The sequence below is a fragment of the Homalodisca vitripennis genome, chromosome 6 (genome assembly GCF_021130785.1).
Source record: "Homalodisca vitripennis isolate AUS2020 chromosome 6, UT_GWSS_2.1, whole genome shotgun sequence".
NCBI classification, from domain to species: Eukaryota; Metazoa; Arthropoda; class Insecta; order Hemiptera; family Cicadellidae; genus Homalodisca; species Homalodisca vitripennis.
In genome coordinates, this window is record NC_060212.1 from 159,228,220 (window position 1) to 159,251,642 (window position 23,423).

Consider the following 23,423-nt stretch of genomic DNA (forward strand, 5'->3'; position numbering starts at 1 on the left):
ACATGGTAGTTATGTGTATTGTACAAAGTAAAACAAGATCTTTGGATAAACACTTTGGAAATAGCAGAATATGTTATTAAAAAAAACTCACACAAATGTCTCTTATTTATAAACTCCATTTATGTAATGAGCTACATTTTTATCTTTGACATAAAACAGTTAGGAAATAAAAATGTCTTAGGTAACACACATTTTGTTTTAGTTTTTCACTTGTGAAATTCATTGAAACACTCTGGCATGCAGAGTCCGAATTTATTGTCCTTTTCATCTGTGCAGCTGGAACATGTGAAGAAAGTTGTTTTCCGCTTTTTCTGTCTTATTCTACAAACATGACACCGTAGCCTCTTGTTCAATTTGACTGGGTCATGGCTTTTTTGACCTGAGACCTTGAACTGCACCAAGGAAGAAATTGTGAACATACCGAGAGACCAAGCGGCACAAATATGTGCCAGACATCCCTGTAGACCGATATGAAAGAATGAAGTCGAAAGAATAGACCGATCGTTACCACAGCCTTTTATTTAATAATACTACACTGGCACAAATATGTGCCGTCGGTCCACTGGAACTGTACCGAGCGGCACAAATATGTGCCATCGGTCTATAAGAATCAACTAGCCGGCACATATGTGTGCCAGCCGGTCCATATTAACGAAAAAGTTTTTACATTTCGGTAGCGAATGTGTTAACCATTTTTCATTTGATGGTTAAGCTGTTCCGACGTTGTTTTGTGTCTTCAGACACAGACAGCTGATTTCAGCCGTCACTGTATTGCAGCATAATCGGATGAAGATTGAGAACTTGTTCTTTCTTCAAGTACAATCTTAGCCAGTATATGAGATTAAACTCAGCTACTTTCCTTTGACTTTCTAATATTTTCTTAGAAATGTTCTCTGCCCTCCTTTTTTTTCCAACTGTAGTTCATTATCCATTCCAAATTGTTTTCTTCGTTGTCACTAAGCATAATATATAATATAAGAAATCACACGTACTGAGGTATATCCCATTCAGAAGCTTTCTTCCTTCAAATACACCTTGAATTGGTCAATGCTGTTGGTATGGTGAGGTACAACTATATACAAATAAATATACTTTATTGAAATCCAGTTTATTGGTTTCATAAGTACAAAAACCATTTTGCCACAAAAGCTTGGTTTTATTATCCTATTACATACAGATTGTAGGGTATATGGTAGGCTGCTAGAAGTGAACATGAATGTGTATATTAATATTTATCCTGCCAATAAATGGTTAGACAATCGCGTACTGGGTGGGCCATAAATCGTTTAATTAGTTATTAAATATCAATTTGATTATAATTGTAGCGCTAGTTACAGTCTGTTACAACAATACTGTTTAGAGGTTATGCTGAGTTAGTAAATTATACATTGTTAGAAGTGATTTTGTACGAGAATTTAATAAATAAAATGTATAATTACTGTTACAATGTATTTGTACCAAGTGACTACAACTCATCCTGTACAACTACATAGGAATAAAATTAAGTGCAATATGTTCCTACAGAATAAATACAAGTACTTCTATAAATTATTTCTAGAATAACAAGTAAAGCATTTAAAACTTACTAAAGTTGATCCATTAACTTATGTTAAATTAAATGAACATGTAATTAAATGTACTGCAACCAACTTGTCTAATTTGATTGGTTAGATTCCAATATCTGCAACCAAATACTTAAACATTTTTTAAGAAGTTATAACCAAGAGAATTTATAATTATAATCGCTCTCGGGTATTCATGTTAAGACCTTGTAGAATTTTTACCTGTTATGTGATATATACTATCTTGAGATGTTTTTTATTTGTCACTTAGCTTGCTCTGATGGCCAGATGCATCATTGTTAGTCCATTAGAAAATTCAAAATACTTTATAATTTTATTCAAGCAATCATTAAAAATAAATATTTATTAGAATTTTTGTATTTCAGTATTTAAAGTAAAATAGAACGGGTTTAATACTTACGGGAAGATACCTAAATTTAACCAGGAATCTGTTAAATATTCTGAAAGTACTTAGCAAGTGATAATACGTTTAAATAAAAAGGCTAAATCATTCAACAATAACTCTATAATCCAATTAATGTTTTTATAAAGTAATATACAATCAGTATAAAGTTTTTGTTACATTTTAATTCAAGTATAAACTTGATTTGGTAAATTTAATCAAAATAGTCTTCTATATCAATGTCAGGATTCAGAAGATCCTCCCCGAAATCCGTAAGGTCCAACTGGTTGAGAATTAAGTTTTCACACATTTCCTCTAAATCGGTTTCACCAATAAGAACAGCACCCTGCATCCGACCATTCTTCATCACCAATTTGACATACTCAACACCTTTGGTGATTCTTAAGAGCACTTCATAAGAGTTATTAAGAGTTTGTCCATTGAATAACCCAAGCAAAACTACTTTGTAGCCAAAAAATTTTGTGACGTGAGAGAACATCTCAAAGCAGAAATCTTGATAAAACGTTTCTTGTTGAAGAGAAGAAGCCATGGATTTGGCAGCATAAGTGCCCATCTGCCGAGCTTGGGTCCACAGCCGCATCTGGAACCAATGAGTGGCTCTGTCCCATGTTGCTGAACACACATCTCCAGCAGCATACACATCCGGCAGATTGGTCTCCATCTTCCAGTCAACTTCTATACCTCCATCGTCACCCATCTTGAATGTTTTACCATCTTCCATCTCAAATCTGCTGCAGGGGATCACTCCAGTTGCAGAAACAATAAAATCACAGCCGTATATTTTACCATTTGTAAGTTTTACAAACACTGGCCAGTTTTTGTCTTTTTTAACACAATCTCCCACATCCTGAAGAGTGAGGACAGATTCAACCTCAGATTTATACTCAACTGTGATTTCTGTATTTGTCTTGAGAGAGCCACTGAGATCATATTTGGAATGCCAATCGGGTCCTAGCGCAGCTCCAGTCTTGTCGGATTTATTCAACTTATCCTCCACTGTGTATTTCAGTCTCTTCACCACAGGTGACGAATCATTCGTATCTCTTTTGAAAACTCTGTCTTGAAAAAACTCTGCAGCCACAGGATCGATGAATGTTGCTGATATGTGATCATCTTTAATTACCCAGACCAGTTCGACACCTTTTAGTTCATGAATAACTTCTGTAGCAATACCTCCATTACCGACTACAACAATTCTGGACGAGTTTTGCACTCTATTCTGAAAGTCTTTTACTGAATCAGTATCTCTTATACCAATAATATTCTTGTTTTCTGAGGGAATCAACTTAGGATATGCCCCACTACATATGCAAATTTTCTTATACTTCAAGACACTACCTGTCTTCAACAATACTGTATGTAAAGATGAATTTAAACCTATTACACTGTCATGAATTATGTTAAGATTGGGATTAGAACTGGACAAAGTATCAGCACTTCTCTCTTCAACATCGAAGCTAGCAAGCATTTTTGTGATTGGGACAAGATTTGTAACAGTTTTAATCAGCGGAGACGATGTTATTAAACCAATTTTACTATCTGGACATAGAAATGTTAGAGACTCTGCACACGAGACTCCGGCTATACCACCTCCTACAATGACAAAATCAAACTCTTCCATTTTCACAGAGTTATTGTCCATTTACTGTAACTTTCTTACATCAACATACTCTGAATAGTCATATTTTTGAAAGGGTAAATCAAACGTTATTAATCCCATATCCTTTGCTTGCATGATAGCTACTTCAAGCTCTATATGACGCCTCTGACATAGTCCTGTCAACCTGTAACAATAACAAAAAAATCATTAATTGTCAATAAATAAATGGACTGTCAAGAATGTAACCAATGTTTCATCTAGATATTAAATAAATGGAGGTTACTTTTTAGGATATGAAGTAGTAGGATGAAGGGGGTATATTTTGGCACAACTGTAAATAACCCAACTTACTGTGGGTTTATCTTTATCATAAAGTGTGTTGTTGAGCCAGTTTGTTCAGAAGATTTACTGAAACAGCCTATGTCAATGAGAGTGCTGTATTAAACGTTTTCTTTGGTATTAATAGTTTCAAAGCTACAGAATGTATTAAAATCATTGTCAATAGTATGTATTTTAAGTCAAGAATATTTTGTTTTTCATTTTTTAAATAAAATATCAATATTTATGATTACATGTTAGTGAATTTTTAGCAGTTGAATATCAATGTGAAAAATATATGTTCGCTTTTTTCAATTGTAACAAGCAAATGAAATGCATTGAATTTTTCATCACATTTAGTCTGAAGATAAAACATTTTTCTCCACATCTCAATTACTTTTCCCTTGTTTGAGACACACAAGGAACAAGAATTCCTTACTACCTCCTTACTTATACTCCATTACTTAACATCTTAATTACTTCACATATACTCCATTATGTGACACTTCAGAAAGTTCTAGCTAAACAATGTTATATTCATTCAGGGACTCTCTCTACAACAAAATAAACTACAGAGAGTATGTTGAATATGGAGCTTGTATGGGCTATTCTTAATTTATTCACTACATCGAGAACATCAACCAATACTAACTTTTTAATTTTTTATGTGTCTGATGAAGATAGCCTTGCTATCGAAAGGTTCCACAAAAATAAAAAGTTAGTATTGGTAGGTGTTCTCAGTGTAGTGATTAAAAAAATAAATAAAGAGAGTATGTTTATAACTTACTGATAAGATAGGATGGCACCAGTGTGGGGGGATATAAATTGCTTCAACAGTTCTATATTCTTTGGATGCAACACTAGATATTCATCTCTGCAGATTGGACATGGGTTACCAGTAGAAATCATATCTTGCCTCTACAAAGAAAGGAAAAATTACTACAAAGTAAAAACAAAAAACTGATTTATATATACAATTTCTGTTAATTACTGTATGGTAAACAGAACAAATGTTATCTACCTTACTCAAAGAAGGAATCTAAAAATACGTAAAAATGTCACACCAAAGCTGCAATATTAATATTTAGCTATCTAGTTAAAAACACAAAGCGATTAATGACTTTCTCAATAAATCATTATTATAGTAATAGTAGGGGACAATAATAGTTTGTTTTTATATGGTATAGCTATGTTGTTAAATATTTAATCAGGGTGTCCAGCCAACTTTAATTATGGAATTCCTGAATTTTTTAAGTACACGTCTTTAAAATTCCAGAACGATCGAACAAAAAACTGTATATCCCAAGGCTAGTTAATGTTTAGTTTTCCTTAAAAATATATCTGGTACATTAAGATGTATTTTTTAAAATTATGTTCTGCCTAATGTTGATAAAAAATAATATTTAAAAACTTTGTCACAATGACACCATTTGTGTAAATTTAAACTTACTTTTAATAGGTGAGTGATTTGAAGAAGGAAATTAATTGTCCTGTACCACTTTTTTAACAGCACTAATACAAAATAGCAAATGTATTACAATCCATAAATTAAAATAGAAGAGCTAGCTATTTATAGTAGTAAGAGAAACATATGAGTATGACGTTTATTTCAAAACCAATAACAAATGATGGCAACTACAGACTGCCATACACCACCACAAACTAAATTATTGAGGGTTTCTAGCTAGCAAAGTGGCTTGAATAATTTCCCAAACTTTGCCATAAACAAAATTCTATATCCTATTACCGATCAAATAAACAGTCTTTTTAAAAGTTAGTTTTATTTATAAATAGTATGAGTGTCAAAATATGGTCGCATGTACTGATCAAAATACAATAGTACGTTTTAAATTAGTAAAAAGCTAATATTTACTTGGACAAAGTTACAAGATCAGTGAAAGTTAAAATAATGATTGGCTGTTATGTGTAGCTTATTGGGGTGTTTGGAATTCACATACTGACCCCAGAAATTTCCATGTCTACAAGACTTCCATCTTCTGAATATTCAAAGAAATATCAATTTTTGGCGATTGCAAGAGAGGATGTCTACTGCTGAGGAGTGATATATTGAGACTTTCAGTGATCTTCGAAGCAAAAAAATTGGTAACCTGTTATGACAACCATTACAAGAGTAATATACAAAAGCAATGTCTTTACAGGTGTTTATATTATATTATAATATTTTAGGGCGTAAAATTCGCTTATTAAACTGAAAAATATATTATGCATAGATTGAAGAAACCGTTTTTACAACCAATAACACTACCTTACTGTGTGTATGTAGTAGTTAGTAGCCCAAGCAATTTTTGAAGAAACCGTTTTTACAACCAATAACACTACCTTACTGTGTGTATGTAGTAGTTAGTAGCCCAAGCAATTTTTGAAGAAACCGTTTTTACAACCAATAACACTACCTTACTGTGTGTATGTAGTAGTTAGTAGCCCAAGCAATTTTTGAAGAAACCGTTTTTACAACCAATAACACTACCTTACTGTGTGTATGTAGTAGTTAGTAGCCCAAGCAATTTTTGAAGAAACCGTTTTTACAACCAATAACACTACCTTACTGTGTGTATGTAGTAGTTAGTAGCCCAAGCAATTTTTGAAGAAACCGTTTTTACAACCAATAACACTACCTTACTGTGTGTATGTAGTAGTTAGTAGCCCAAGCAATTTTTGAAGAAACCGTTTTTACAACCAATAACACTACCTTACTGTGTGTATGTAGTAGTTAGTAGCCCAAGCAATTTTTGAAGAAGAAACCGTTTTTACAACCAATAACACTACCTTACTGTGTGTATGTAGTAGTTAGTAGCCCAAGCAATTTTTGAAGAAACCGTTTTTACAACCAATAACACTACCTTACTGTGTGTATGTAGTAGTTAGTAGCCCAAGCAATTTTTGAAGAAACCGTTTTTACAACCAATAACACTACCTTACTGTGTGTATGTAGTAGTTAGTAGCCCAAGCAATTTTTGAAGAAACCGTTTTTACAACCAATAACACTACCTTACTGTGTGTATGTAGTAGTTAGTAGCCCAAGCAATTTTTGAAGAAACCGTTTTTACAACCAATAACACTACCTTACTGTGTGTATGTAGTAGTTAGTAGCCCAAGCAATTTTTGAAGAAAACCGTTTTTACAACCAATAACACTACCTTACTGTGTGTATGTAGTAGTTAGTAGCCCAAGCAATTTTTGAAGAAACCGTTTTTACAACCAATAACACTACCTTACTGTGTGTGTATGTAGTAGTTAGTAGCCCAAGCAATTTTTGAAGAAACCGTTTTTTACAACCAATAACACTACCTTACTGTGTGTATGTAGTAGTTAGTAGCCCAAGCAATTTTTGAAGAAACCGTTTTTACAACCAATAACACTACCTTACTGTGTGTATGTAGTAGTTAGTAGCCCAAGCAATTTTTGAAGAAACCGTTTTTTACAACCAATAACACTACCTTACTGTGTGTATGTAGTAGTTAGTAGCCCAAGCAATTTTTGAAGAAACCGTTTTTACAACCAATAACACTACCTTACTGTGTGTATGTAGTAGTTAGTAGCCCAAGCAATTTTTGAAGAAACCGTTTTTACAACCAATAACACTACCTTACTGTGTATGTAGTAGTTAGTAGTTGAAGAAACCGTTTTTAGCAACCAATAACACTACCTTACTGTGTGTATGTAGTAGTTAGTAGCCCAAGCAATTTTTGAAGAAACCGACTGTGTGTATGTAGTAGTTAACCAATACCGTTTTTAACACTACCTTACTTACTGTGTGTATGTAGTAGTTAGTAGCCCAAGCAATTTTTGAAGAAACCGTTTTTACAACCAATAACACTACCTTACTGTGTGTATGTAGTAGTTAGTAGCCCAAGCAATTTTTGAAGAAACCGTTTTTACAACCAATAACACTACCTTACTGTGTGTATGTAGTAGTTAGTAGCCCAAGCAATTTTTGAAGAAACCATTTTTACAACCAATAACACTACCTTACTGTGTGTATGTAGTAGTTAGTAGCCCAAGCAATTTTAAAACTAACATTTTAATATTTGTAATTAAATAAAAAAAATGAACTAAAAGAAAAATAGTATTGACAATAATGTTTCAATTTGTTAATCTATTTATGCTTTTTTACACACAAAGTATGACAACATATTTTAGCAATCAGTACATTGCCGATTAGATGCAGTCCAGAAATATATGGAGAATATTCGTGGTGATGCATGTCATATGTATAAAACGCAAGCACAATATTTACAAAAGTAGGATAATGTTAATTAGGATTATCTATATACAGTAATTCATACACAAAGTAAAACAAAATGACGTTTTCACGATTGGTAGTTAATGTAATGTCGATCTGCTGTCATCTGGGAAAATATGTAGCGGACTCGTAGTGATCTACGCTTGTGCGGCGCAATTAGGCACTAGCGGACTACGCGAGACAAAACAAACTGTTTTCCTTTAAAACAACACCAAAACCAGCTCTGTACCGTGTTTAATAAATTTTATATGAATTTTCAAAGTTGTAAAGTCCTTTTTGAAACGCCCTGTATTACTAGTAGTACTAAAATAATTTAATTTCCATAAAGATTGAATCACAAAAAGCTCTTGCTCTGCCAGGACTAGAACCCGGACCTCTCAATTGCGGAGTGAGTTTGCTACCCCTACACCACCAAGCGCTTACTTTTCACGTATCAATTATATTGTATCTGGCCATTTCTTTCACAATGTGTTTAAATAACCCAACTAACATACGTTCGGAAGACCAAATACATGTCAAAAGACTTATTTAAATTCATTAAATTTGTATGAATGGCAATAGCCTAATTTAATTTCCATAAACATTGAATAAAAAAAAGTAGTTGCTCTGCCAGGACTCGACCCCGGACTTCTCAATTGCCGAGTGAGTGTGCTTACCATACACCAGAGCCCTTGCTTTTCATGATTGATATATATATATATATATATATATATATATATATATATATATATATATATATAGTAGGAAAGTTTAATCTCCTGTCCATTCATAAGCTCAATGTTAACAAGAGTTATTAAGCACAGTAGAAGATACTGATTAAAAAAAAGTATTCTGAAAAATGTTTCTACAAAACAAAGTTGGTAACCTAATTTTAAGCCAAAATTCTCTTTCAACTGAAATAATGTGCTTATTGTACTTAGTTCATACTATCCAGTAAGTGAGAGACTACAAATTCAAATTTTGATCCAAGTTCTCTTATATCCAGCTTTTCCCAGCCTACTGCTTAACTGTTTTATATCAATAATTTGTTTGGAATTTAAATTATGATGACAACAAAACTTTCAGTAGGGATACTTACAATACATCTTTTCCTAGTTTTTCTTGGTGGTATCTGTCCTAAATGGTTCCTCCTATATTGCTTCCATACAGGGTCCCCACCATATGTAGTTTTGTATGCTGAAAATTGTAACTAGATTAATCAAACTGACATTATGATCTGATTTACTGTAATTATTGTCTATGATATTAACTAACTGTCATAATTTTTTCATTTTCTGTTACTATAGGTTATTTTATGTCTGTATTAGACAACTAAAAGCTTTTAAAAATAAGTATAAAATAAAACTAACACCACACCCATCTATCAAACTATTCTCAGTGGTAATATTTAGTGTAATAAATTGAGTGGTATAAATAAAAGTTATTAAAAGTGACGAATAAAAATATGATTAGTTTTTGCTAAGACGTAAATGAAAAACTACCTAATAGTTTTTGCTAACCCCAAGAAAAAGCTATGCAAACCTGGACCGTTTGGTAACCAAGTTTATGTGAAAAATGTTACATTTTCTCCCTAATCTTAGCAAAAGAGGTTTCTGTTTTCTTAGTCACTAAAGAGGAATGCACTTTCTTAGGACAAGGTCAAAATTAACGAGTTGTGTAATTACTCTTGGATCAAAGAGTATAGGTACCAGAGTTTGTACGTTAACCACAAACTAAACTAGTAGAGCTACGACAATGGGAGTAACATTAATATTTAGCTTTATTATTCCTGCATTTAGACATATAAGGATCTGTCCGATCTAGCAGTATATCAAAGTGGTTCATCAATCATGGCCTCAAGCTTAGTCTTGTAAATACACAGTGGCTCATATAGCAGCACCTCATGTGCTGATAAGGGTGAAAGAAAGCCCTGTGCAAGTTTTAGCTAGCTAAATTACAGTACAATACATACATTTCATGTGCTATGTATAGACAGTGAAATGAAAAACATGGTTTAATTTAATTTATTTAATCTTCCACAAGTAACAAGCAGCACAGGCTGATTGTGCTCATCCACAGGCTTTATAACACGATCAAACATATTAAATTTTGATTTAGTTTTTGCGTTAAATATAAATTTTATTATCGTACTTTTATTAGTGGAATAATAAATTTAGTTTTTATCAAATATTTAATGAGGGAATACCATACAATGAAACCACAGCATTTTACAGGATATGAGCCCTATGCATTTAGGGTGCGGAACATCTCACCTCCCTTCACTCCATTGCAATTCACAGTCGGAGGTTATCAAAATTTCTGGTTGTTAAAAAGCGTGTTGTATGGTCAAAAAGGCTGAGAAACTCTGTACTAGAGGAAAGTGATTTCCTTACAAATACTATAATGACAGTAAAATTTTAATTAATGACATAGCCTACCTGAACTCTGTAAATATTGTATGCTAACTTCAACTGGAATGATCTTGGATCGATCTTTAGCAGAATCAACAATTTTTTTCTCTTCTTTTCCCTCTTCTGTAGAGTGTTCTTGGCAGTACGATCGAGATTTCAATGTAATTGCAGGTGCAACTACAAGTGGGCGCTGAAAAATTTTTGTAAATTATTTAACACGAATATAAATTAAAGATAGCCTATTTACAATATTTGCCTATGTAGAATATTAAGCGCTTTTACAATAATCACCATACAGTATACAATTCACAGACCTTTTAATACAGGGTGATTCAAAAAGAATACCACAACTTTAAAAAGTTGTATTTAATGGAAGAAACAAAATAGAACCTTCAGTTACACATCATTACAAAGAGTATTAAAAAGAATTTTTTTTCATCCAAAAACAAGTTTAGATAGGTTTAATATGAACCCCTCCAGACACTCGAGCAATATCAACCCGATACTCAAACTCACTCCACACTGTCAGTAGCACATCAGGCGTAACAGTTTGGATAGCTGTTGTTATTTCTTGTTTCAAATCATCAATGGTGGCTGGGAGAGGTGGCCGAAACACCATATCCTTAACATACCCCCAAAAAAATCGCAAGGAGTAAGGTCAGGGCTTCTTTGAGGCCAGCGATGAAGTGCTCTGCGCGGGCTGCCAGGCGGCCGATCCATCGCTCGGGTAGTTGACGATCAGGTAGTTACGGACAAATAGGTGCCAATGTGGTGGTGCTCCATCCTGCTGAAATATGAATTGCTGTTCTTCTTGTTCGAGCAGAGGGGAACAGCCAATTATCCAACATCTCCTGATACTGTAGTCCAGTTACTGTAGCATCTTTGAAGAAAAAGGGACCAAAAACTTTGTTGGCTGAAATTGCATAGAAAACGTTCACCTTAAGCGAGTCACGTTCAATTTCTATTGTTTCCCGCGGATTATCAGTGCCTCATAAACGGACATTCTGCCGGTTGACTTTCCTGTTGGTGTAGAAAGTAGCTTCATCACTACAATATTTGAAACTAAAGATTCATTTGTTTCCATTTGAGCAAGGATAAACTCACAGGGAATCGATTCTTTTAATCTTATCAGCTGCAGAAAGGGCTTGAACCAATTTCAGACAATTAGGTTTCATTACTAAAACTGTTTCGTAGGACTCTTAATACAGTTGTTTGTGGAAGTTACAGCTCTCTGATAGCTCTTCAAGTCGATTTACCTGGGCTGCGAACAAAATGCTTGCTGTATTATACCAAAGTTTGATACACCACCTATCAGGAGGTTGAACACCATACTTTGTTCGAAACGCATGCTGAACAACTGTCGTCGATTCACTTCTGCCGTACTCAATAACACGAAAAGCTTCCTGTTTTGCAGTCACCATATTAGCGTCAACTGACGCTTTCCCAACAGCACCTCAAGTGAACAAATGAGCAACTAAAATTAAACTTTAGAGCTTCCCAAATTCGCCGGACAGATAGTACTTAAACTCTCCTTTTATTCTCTACAGAGTTATACATTTCTAAATTTGTGGTGTTGTTTTGAATCACCCTGTATAAAGAAATTAGTTTTTGAAGAAAATATAGTTTATTTACAAAAGAAAGTATACTACAAATTATATTTACTCCACTGGAACTGAAATTTAATTTTTCAATTAAAAGCAAAACATGTGGTACCCCCAGGCCTTATGTTTTACACTATATCATTTAAAAATTAGTTTAAGTTTTCATTATACATTTTTCACTTCTTATTTCATAAATTTATTGAGATATATATTTATCTTATATAGACTATATTTAACATTGACATTGATATTTTAACATTGACTGTTATTGAACTTGTATGTTCGAACCCTTTTTATATAAGGAAAACTTTCTGAAGAAATGTCAGTAACTATTATTTTATTTTAAGTCTCAAAAATGTTCTCTATAAACCAAACTCACAAGCTATTTAATACTTTAATAGTATTAAATGATATTTAAATAGACTAGCCATGGTCTGAAATTTTTTTTTGAAAAGTATGTATGAAAGTGGGCCTGATGTCAACACAAAAATTTAGTATAAATCAACCCGAAAATCATATAGTAGCACGATGACACCAATATGTTATTGAAAAAGACATGAATGTACTTTGGTATGTATGTATGATATGTATACTGGAGGCCCACTCTGTGTACCTATCTACTCGTACTCTTTGTTTGTTTATATATATAAGTATCTGATCTAGGGGATTAAGAGGAATCAGGGTTACTGGATGGGGAAGGATAAAACACTAGGAGGGGATATTCAAGGTTGTCAACATTCACGTAAGAATTTAAACTGAAATAATATGTGTACCAACTGCAATTAAAGTTTGTCCGTTTTCTTCATTTTGGTCACAGTTTCTACCTCAATGTTAAAGTTAATTCATTGTTTCTACATCTATGGTAACGATTATTTATCGTGTTTACTTTAGCTATTTCAGTAGTGTTGACTATTAAGCAATTCTCTGAGTGTCTTACCATTGCTTTTTTATATTGGTTATATTTGGTTCAATAAAATTTAAAGAAAGTCATTGTTTTCTCATTTGTAAAGCTAGTGAGTGATGATTTTCTGTGTATTCAATTTAAAAGTTAATATTGTGAGTGCACTTTTAGGGAAGAGTAATTATTATTGTTTCAGAACAAACAGAAAATACGTTGTGTTGTTTTCGTTTACATCTTAATGTAAATTTAAATTCTTTGTGTACCGTACTTTTACATTATCTGGTAGCGGATATTGCCCTGCTACACAAAATAATACGGTTAAGTGAATTTGTAATATTTTTAGTTCTCATTTGCAAACTAAAAATATTAGTGATCAGCCTTTTGGAATTTTATATTATACTGATTTGGAGAGTTGATTTCTTCAACACCAACTATCTTTCGGTAATGCCCCACAGGCATTACTGTTTTAAACCCACTCAAGTATTAGTTTCTTTGGTAATTCTAAGCAATATATGGGTCAACCTCGATTTTTCTCATATTACAATATAATGTTCCAATAGTCAATTAGAAAAAGGAAATGACTAGAATTTCTTGCGGAAAGCAGTTATAGGGAGCAGGCAACCGCCAGACGGTCTTATATTGCTTAGAGTTACCTATTAGTAAACAGGGGCACTGACGTGATCTGGGCTTCAAATTTGGAACTACTCGAGTTAATTTTTTTTCTAAAAGAGCAAGCAGCGCGAAGCGCTGCGCAGCGGGCAGGCATCGTGCGTGATCCTTTTTTTTTAAAAAATTTCTGATAAATTGTTATTACATATTACAATATAATGTAGGTAATGTATGTAAAACAATTTTAAACACATAATTACATGCTGGAAAGCAAAGTAAACCAATATAATCCGCCCAATACAAAATCTCCGTAAAAATATGGTAAAGGAATCTGTGTCATTCCTTTGGCCTGAATCAATTCAGTAAATACGAAGATCACGCACGATGCTTGCACCGCTGCGCAGCGCTTCGCGCTGCTTGCTCTTTTGGAAAAAAAAAAATTAACTCGAGTAGTTCCAAATTTGAAGCCCAGATCACGTCAGTGCCCCTGATCACTAATAGGTAATTCTCGCGGTTGCCTGCTCCCTATAACTGCTTTCCAGCAAGAAATTCTAGTCATTTCCTTTTCTAATTGACTATTGGAACATTATATTGTAATATGAGTTGCCTGCTCCCTATAACTGCTTTCCGGCAAGAAATTCTAGTCATTTCCTTTTCTAAATTGGACTATTGGAACATTATATTGTAATATGAGAAAAATCGAGGTTGACCCATATATTGCTTAGAATTACCGTTTCTTTTATAAAATAAAATAAATTTCAACCTTTCCAAAATTTAATTGTTTACTTGTTTTATTTACTTTCTAAGCATTTTCCTTAAAAAAAAAAAAACATCAAATATTGTAAAGTGGCTAAAGTAAATATTTACAGTTTTTTCTTGTGCACTTATGATATTTTCTGAAATTAAACAGTAGTTCCTGCTACTTGATTCTTCTGCCATCTTAACTATTAGCCTATTTATTTTATAAACATACGGAAATATCAATCTATTGGGTTCAATTTGATAACGGTATTTTTATTTATTATATCGCAGACTATTAGCCTATCAATATTTACAATCAATTGTTTTGCCAGCCTCATCTATAACTGCAGCCAAAAAATTCAAAGTGGGTCTTGTAAAGCAGTACCGAGATGAGCACTAGCCATATCAGCGGGAAGTCATCCATCGGCCTAGCCTAAGTGGTACAGTATGACATTTAAATCATCTGATTGATCCGGTTCAGTCTCGTTCACTGCCATGACCCTATCACTGCTGAGCTACAGAGCCTTCCCATGATGTCACAGGTCAATACTAGTCATCGTGTGAATGAAAGGATTTACTTGCAAACTAGTGAACAAATATAGGAAAAAATACCTTATCGTACAATGAATTTATTCTATATATCTATTCTAGCTGGATGATTTTGGGGACCTGATGTAACCTATAACACAACAGATATATACATTTTTAGTTATTTGTATATACTGTTGAGTTATTTAGTTTTAACGATTCTTAAAAATAATTTATCAGATTCAGAAGAAAATGTCAAATTTATTCAGATGGCAGGAAAAAGTAAACAAAATGCTTGGTGTGAACGGATGTCTTAACACTTTGATCCGAATCACTTGTTCATATGATTGACCCAATCAAATTGAACGGGTCATAACCAAACAAAACATATCTCATGATTTCCAACTTTCTACAACAGATCTATATTATATATTCTAATCTATAAAATCTATTAGCCTATTAAGTTGAAAACCCCATTAAAACATAATTAAATTAGTAAAGGCCCCTGGTCAAAGCTGTTTGTCAATTTTAATCATAAATTGGTTTACAATACAAGTTATTATTGAATTTAATTTCTATGAACTGTCAATTATGCCTAATATATATGCAATTTTAAATCTAGCCTAATTTAATAGTTGTAAGAAAAGACAACTTACAAATTGTGTTATATGAAATTTAGAAATAGGTGTACTTAGACATCCGAATTTCATCAGATTGCTAAATATAACTTTGCTAAAAAGCGACATGATTTTATAATAACCTTATCAGAACATAAATTATTCCTTGTCTACAAAGCACATCACTCAACTGAATCAAAAAGGTAGCATTAACTGTATTGTTGAGTCACAAATATGAATAGTAGTTTTTTACTGAAAAGAATATTCGTAATCGATATTTTAACGGACAATCACAAGTATACAAAACGGAACTTATACCACTAAAAATTCACCATAAAATATAACCATAAAACTAACGTGGCCTCGGCCTCAAACGAAAACATTGAAAACTGAAAACAGCTGCATACATCAAGGTACCGACAGTGCAACAGCAGTTCTTTTCTGGCTAGCTAGTGTTACAAAGAGAAAAGGGCAAGTAAAAAATTACTCAAATACGAGTATAATATTTTTAAACGGTACTAGCAAAATGATTAAAATGAATATGAGTAAGGAAAACAAAAACATTTGCAGATTCAAACCAATAAATGAGCTCTAACTACCACTTTAGCTTTAATATGCAGATGTTCTCATGTATCCGTAGGGTTGCCACCTGATTTCTACAACCAAATCTGACTATTTGTTTGTACAAGCCAAAATTAACTTTTAAATTGATTTCCTCTCTTTTTTCTTTTTCTGCTATTCCTAAAATATATTACCGTGACCTTGCTAGCCCCTAATCAAGAAATGCGGGTTAGCTCTCTTTATCCGTAATGGGTACCCACCACTGCAATTCCCAATTGCAATTGTGTTGTTCTTAACCTGGGGGTTGCGAAAAGCCACTTCTGGGGAAATGGAAAGAAAGCTACTTTTTCATAACAATCAGGCCCAAATTTCGTGAGATAATATGTATCTAAGGGTGTTGTTAAAAACAAAAAACAATGATCCAATTTAATAATAGACATGATGATTTTCAATCCTGAAATCAGTCCACTATACAGGGTGTTTGAAAAGTATGGGTAGGGCTTAATATTTTAAAAACCATAGGAGATAACATCTATAAACTTTGCACAGTGTCGTATGGCTATGTAAACTATTTTCCCTTGTTTATTACCATGACATGCCAACCATGGGGGGACGGCCCACAGAGGAAAACATGGAAATCTTAAATTGAAGCATGGGTCGAGTGATACCTCATTTGAAAGAGCTCACTTAGTAGAGTTGAATTCCGCAAACCGCATCTAAAAAGGTTTATCCAATCAGAAATGGCGGGTTGTTTTAGGTACACATTGTGAAGTACATTAAGCGCTGCCATTTCTGACTGGATCGTCGTATTCTGATGCGGTAGGCGGCGTTTCACTCCACTAACCAATGTGTTTTCACTGACTTTTTTTAATTAGCAAATGATGTCATAAATTTATAACACAATAAATAAAACTAAAAAAACATCGGTATTTATTGTGTTTTTATTTATAGCACCATTATCACTGCATGTTGAAATACATTCTCACAGCCGAGATTAAAGGGAATATGAACATATCATACATGCTTTTTCCTATTGTGTGGTAAGGGGGTAGTTTGCAAAGTGTAACGCTTTCTTCGATTTGTTCGCCCGTTTCATATCGGAAGAAACACAACCTTTGCGAACAACTGCCAATGTCAGTCGATTTGTCAATTCGTGTTGAAATGAAACTCACGAATTGGTTTAGTTTTTTATATAATTGACACTTAAAAACCACGAGGCGTCATGGGAATTCACCCGAGCCTGTTTAATTAAACGAAGAGAGAAAAAAAAGACACTTAACTTAATATAAGCAACCATATGTTTCATGCTGATTTTTAAAGCTTCTTGTGGCCTTATCATCTATGAAGTCATATGAAAAACAGCAGGAAGTATAAATTATTCTGATATTGTATTTGGTTTGATGCTTTAGCCAATTTTTAATGCTACACAGTAAGAAGAATGAAGAGCATTTTGGTCAATATTACTAATTTTATTAATAAGCTTTCCGGTTCATCATTGAGTCTATGATGTTTGGTTTCCAGATTACGTAACATTTTCGATGGTTTCATTGATTGGGACAGTACTTCACCACACACGACACACTGCCACTCATTTACTAGAGACGTGAATCCAAAATTAAAAAAAGGTTGGTTGTATTTTGTGCAATTTGGTTTTTTATAGTTTCATCTGCCTCGATACTCACGGAAGCACGTTTTAAAAATGTATCCATTACAACATTGAACTTACTTAAAACACCAAAATAAACACATGAAAAGTGAGAAATTTACAGTTTAGATCGATCAGACAGAAGATCAAATTATCGCAAACCGGAGTTAGTCATAAAATATCCAACAGGAGCGCAGGCTGATTGCGCTCGTCGTCAAGCTCCATAAAGCGATTAAAAATAGTACATTTTAATTTAATTTCTACGTTAAATATCGATTTCATTACCGTGCTCTTACAAGTGGAAGAATAAGTTAAGTTTTTATGAAATTTGTAATGTAGGAATACCATACAATGAAACCAAACCATTTTACAGGATACGAGCCCTATCTACCCAATCATGATTCATGGCTAGGATCGTCAAAAAGTGTATGACACAAAATGGAAGTCAAAAAGATTGAGAGACACTGCCCTATTGTATTAAAATTCATGAGGTATTCCTTTAATTTCAGTTTCTTATATTCTTAATACCCTTTTATTCTACAAAGCTGTTGCCCTCTTCATTAAAACAATCCAATCTTAGTCAAATGAAAATTAGTCTATTACAACCAAGAAACTGTACCCACTGATCTGTATAACAGTATAATCCTTAACAAATAACTACATAATTATTCAGAATATAATCTTTTGACTTATGAGCATGATAATAGTTCTTTCAAACCTTACCACATTATTTCTCTAATTTGCAGGAGTGTGTATCTCTCTCTCTCTCTCTCTCTCTCTCTCTCTCTCTCTCTCTGCGGGTACAGCTCGTACTTCAGGCGCTGTACCCCTAGAACGGGGTGTCACTACCCTATCCCCGTATCCAGTTGAGCGGGGTAACGGGCGTGGCACTCTGAAGGAGACTGAAGTAGAGGTTGGCGCAAGTAGCCTCGACGCTGGGCGGTCGGCGAAAAGGGGAGCCTTTTCAAATCCGTCTACATTCCTAATCCTAAGGACCATGCCGAGGGGATGAATGGCACTGGGAAGACAAGTGTCGCTAGTGGAACACTGTGAGGGACCAGGCGACCCTTCACAAAATGTAGCCTTACTTCTCTAAGCGGGGCTCTGGAGGAGCGGACTGTTATTCCCTAGCTACTCGTGGGAACGATTATGGAAGAATATAAAAAAAACCAACAAAAGAAGAAGGAGGAGGAGGAGGAGAACAGTCGAAGGGAGGAGGCGCAGAGGATTGCAGCTGTGGAGAGGGAGTTCTTGGAGAAGCATGCAAGAGAGAGGAAACTGAGCAAGTTGGATAAGGGAGGAGGGATCTCGGCAACCAGCAGCCAACAGGAGTCAGATTCAGAACTAGATGCTGGGAAGAGAAGAATGGAGAAAAGGACAAGGAGGAGTCCTAATGAAGCAGATAATAGACAGTCGAAGAACAGGAGAGTCGAGGATACGGAAGACGAGGATGAGGATGAAGACGAGGAGAAGTCGGAACTTGGAAGAGACCCCTTAGAAAATATGGGAAAGATCTTGTTGAAAATGCAGAACTGGTTTAAACAACCGCAAATTGTTAAGATGGTGAAGAAAACCTATGCCAATAGTTTTCAGGGGTACTTGAGTGAACTCCAGGAGCAGATCGTAAGGGCTAGAGAAGATAGAGTAATTTTGGAAACAAGAGTAGAAGAAAAAGGAAAAAGCATGGCAGAGCTCTTAAGGACAGTGGTCAGGGAGGAGCTAAAGGTGAGAGAAGAAACGTGTGAGCCAAAGAACCGGGCAACCTTTGCTCAAGCACTGGGAAGGAAAGAAGTGCCAAAAATCTCAGGAACGAAAGGTCCTGTTTTGCCAGCACCTAAACTGGTGATCGTGAAGAGTGAGAATAAGGAAAGTGAAGAAGTTAAAAGCACTCTAATGAGACTGGTTAAGCCACAAGAAATCGGCCTAAAGGTTAGGAGACTGATTAACATCAGGAACGGAGTGATCGTGGAGGCAGAGAACGAAGAAGGAGTGGAGAACCTGATAAAGCAGAAATCGCTCTTGGAGGCAGGGTTGAAGGTTGAGAAACCGACAAAGAAGAAGCCCGTCATAATGATTTATGATGTGAACGCTGAACTGACCGAAGAGGAGGTGAAAGAAGAAGTGTTCAGCAGGAATATACGTGGCAGTGAAATCGAGCAGGAACAGTTCAGACAGGAGTTCGAGGTGAGACACAAGTACAAGGATGCAAGATCTGGAGGGAAGAAAAATCATATTGTAGTGGAATGCTCCGTGAGAGTTAGGAACTTGCTAAGGATGAAAGACAAGATCTTTGTGGAGTGGCAGTGCTGCAGGGTGAAGGACTACGTGGACATAGCCAGGTGTTTCAAGTGTCAGAGATTTGGGCACATTGCTAGGCATTGCACTTCGCTGAAACCTAGTTGCTCATACTGTGCGGAGGAACACGACTATAAAGACTGCCCTAATAAGAAGAAGAAAGAAGCAGTGTGTTGTGCCAACTGCAAAAGAGAAGGTCGAGGGGACCTAAATCATGATGCAGGCTCAAGGAGGTGTCCTGTGTACGAGAAGGCCGTTAAGAGGAATAATGATAAGATTGATTATGGACTGCAGGATTGCCCAGTGGAATTTAGGTGGGAGTAAGGTAGCTATGGATGAAGCCATTAGGAGATGTTTACTAGATAAGATTGATGTTCTCCTGGTCCAAGAGCCATACATAGTGGGTGGGAGAGTGAGGATTTCTGGATGCAGAGTTTTTCATGACCGGAGTGGAAGAGAAGATATCTGGAGTGCAATTTTTGTGATGAATGAGAAGATCGGAGCAATCATGAATGCAGGTGAAACAAGCGGAACGTGCGTCAGTGTAAGGTTGGAACAAGGAGGAAAGTCGATGCAAGTGATTAGTCTATACTGCAGGCCATCAGAACCTATTGATGGGCATTTAACATGGTTAGTGGACATAATTAGGAAGAAAGGAAACAAGGAAGTCTTATGTGGAGGGGATCTGAATGCGAGGTCAGGACTGTGGCGCAGTGGTTCTACAGATGAAAAAGGGTTCAAGGTAGAAGACGTTGTCTCGGCTTGGGATCTTCAGGTGCTGAATAAATTTAGTAGGTGGATGACCTTTGAGAACACACAGGGAGGCAAGTCGAACATAGATGTGACGATAGCGACGAGGGATATCTCAAGCAGGATTAAAGACTGGACAGTACAGGAAGAGACCTTGAGTGACCACAGACTTATCACAATGAAGGTGATATCAGATCAGGAGAATCGGGGTAACCAAAACGAGCAGAGACTAGGAACGTACTGCTTGAGGAAGGTGAAACTGGACGAGATTTGACGAGGCGCTACGTAGAAGTATCGAAGACATGGAACTGGAAATGACTACAGCAGAGGTTCATGCGGAGAAAATCACGGAAATGACGTTGAACCTGATGGAGGACCAGTTTCCCAAGGCAACTAAAGGAATGAAGAAGGTCTATTGGTGGTCGGAAGATCTGGAGAAATTACGAGTGAAGATGAGGGGGAAGAGCAGGATTTGGAGAAGAACAGGAAGGGAGGTTGACAGGAGAGCGTTTACCGGATCAAGAACAGAATACATCTGGGAAATCAGGAAGCAGAAGAGGAAGATGTGGGAAAAGCTCATCGCAGACGAAGAAGGTGATCCATGGGGAAAGGTTTACAAGATCGTTGCGGAGAAGATAAAGAAGGATATCGAATTGGTCAGCCTAGAGAAGGAAGATGGAACGATGACAGAAACAGTGGAAGACACTCTACGGAGATTGATCGAAGGTCTGCTACCGGACGATAGGGAGGATGAAGACACTGAGCAACAGAGAGAAGTTAGAGGGGGGATGATGGAGGAGAGCACTGGAGCAAATGAGGAAGACTTCACGGAGGAAGAGCTGACCGCATGTGTCAAACAAATGAAAGACCGGAAGGCACCGGGATATGACGGAATAAAGGGCGAAGTCGTCAAGAGGATGTACGGACGAATCAAAGGTACACTGCTGAACTTGTACAACAAGATACTGAGAGAAGGCAGGTTTCCGGACGTCTGGAAGAAAGGAATAGTGAAAGTATTCTTGAAAAGCGAAGATAAAGACCCGAGCAAAGTCAAATCCTACAGGCCGGTGGCCCTCCTACCCGTGTTGGGAAAGTTAGGGGAAAGACTGGTCGTGAAGTGGATGAAGGATTGGATGGAGAGAGAAAATAGGACGAATGCTGCTCAGTATGGTTTCACGGAAGGTGTGGGAACAGTCGATGCATTGCTGGACATGAGAAGAGAGGTAGAAGAATCTGAGGAAAAATACGTCGTTGGATTGTTCCTGGACATCTACGGAGCGTTCGACTCCGCTTGGTGGCCAGAGATCCTGAGGGTGCTGGTAAGATGGCGGTGCCCCAACAACATCTACCGTCTGGTGAGGGACTACTTTAGGGGGAGGACAGTGACGCTGAGAGCTGGCAACGGTGAGGTGAGCAAGATCATCACAAAAGGCTGCCCCCAAGGATCAGTGGTGGGCCCTCTGTTCTGGAATGTCCTGTTCGATGGGTTCCTACGGCTGCCGTTTGAGGAGGGTATTTCGGCGAGAGCTCATGCGGATGACGGACTGCTGCTGGTGAAGTCCAACACGAGCCCAGACCTCATGGGGAAGGCGACAAGAGCCCTAGAGCTTATTACAGGATGGGGAGAAGAAAGGAAGATGACGTTCTCGAAGGAGAAGACTGTGATGGTATTACTCAAAGGAAAGTTAGTTGAAAGGTTTATCCGTGTGAACATGGGAGATGTGACAATCCGGTGCTCGAACGAGACAAAATATCTAGGAGTAGTAGTGGGAAGCAGGATGAAGTTTGCAGGGCATTATGACCAGGTGATCGACAAGGCTATGAAAGCCTTTGGAAAATTGAAAGGACTGGCAAAAAAAAATCATGGAATGAAGTGTGAAAACTTAAGGAGACTGTACATCGGAGCGCTGGAGCCCATGGTCCTGTACGGCTGTGAAATGTGGGGGCAAAGAATGAGAGGACGAGGAGAGAGGTCGAAGCTGATGAGCCTGCAGAGGAAGATGCTATTGGGAGTGATCAAGGGTTACAGCACAATATCCCACGAAGCTGTGAGAGTGATTGCCGGAGTGATCCCGCTAGACCTGATAGTAGAAGAAAGAATCAAGCGAAGAGGGGACAAGGAGGAAGGGTTAGACAGCGGGGAGAGCAGGGGGATTAGAAGAGAAGAAACACTTGACGAATGGCAGAGGTTGTGGGAAAGAAGCACTAAAGGAAGAGAGACATTTTCGTTCGTCCCGGATGTGAGGATCAGGAAGAAGGTGCACTGGGAGACGGACCACTATACCACACAGTTCGTGAGTGGACATGGCAACTTTAAGGCCAAACTGAAGAGCTTTAACCTCGTGGAAGATGACCGCTGCACCCACTGCGGAGAGCTGGAGACATCTCAGCATGTGCTGATGGAGTGCTGGTTCTACGAAGAAGAACGGAGAGATTTGAAGGAACTCCTCCGACAGAAGATGTGGGCTTGGGAAAAGATAAACTTTCTTAGAAGTAAAGTATCAGCACTGGAGTTTTCACGTATGTGTAGACGGATAGGGAGTAAGAAGCATGACCTAGAAAATGCCGGAAGACAGCAAGCAGCTTGAAGAGGAGCAGAAGAACATAGGCTGATAAA

General features: G+C 36.4%; 2 protein-coding genes across 3 annotated transcripts; both read right to left on the reverse strand.

Moving 5' to 3' along the window:
- Window positions 1-1,089: 1,089 nt before the first annotated feature.
- On the reverse strand, window positions 1,090-3,633 carry LOC124365090 (pyridine nucleotide-disulfide oxidoreductase domain-containing protein 1). The gene has a single exon (XM_046821023.1). The coding sequence runs from the start codon at window positions 3,626-3,628 to the stop codon at window positions 2,180-2,182; it is 1,449 nt and encodes a 482-aa protein (XP_046676979.1). The 5' UTR covers window positions 3,629-3,633; the 3' UTR covers window positions 1,090-2,179.
- LOC124365091 (28S ribosomal protein S18b, mitochondrial) lies at window positions 3,629-15,953 on the reverse strand. Of its 2 annotated transcripts, none has more exons than XM_046821025.1 (5): window positions 15,888-15,953; window positions 10,586-10,748; window positions 9,247-9,344; window positions 4,692-4,822; window positions 3,629-3,770 (listed from the first exon to the last, which is right to left on the reverse strand). In XM_046821025.1, the coding sequence occupies exons 1-5, from the start codon at window positions 15,936-15,938 to the stop codon at window positions 3,629-3,631; spliced, it is 585 nt and encodes a 194-aa protein (XP_046676981.1). In that variant the 5' UTR covers window positions 15,939-15,953. The 2 variants fall into 2 exon arrangements, with proteins under 2 accessions (XP_046676981.1, XP_046676980.1); XM_046821024.1 differs by having other exon boundaries at window positions 15,595-15,944.
- Window positions 15,954-23,423: the final 7,470 nt, after the last annotated feature.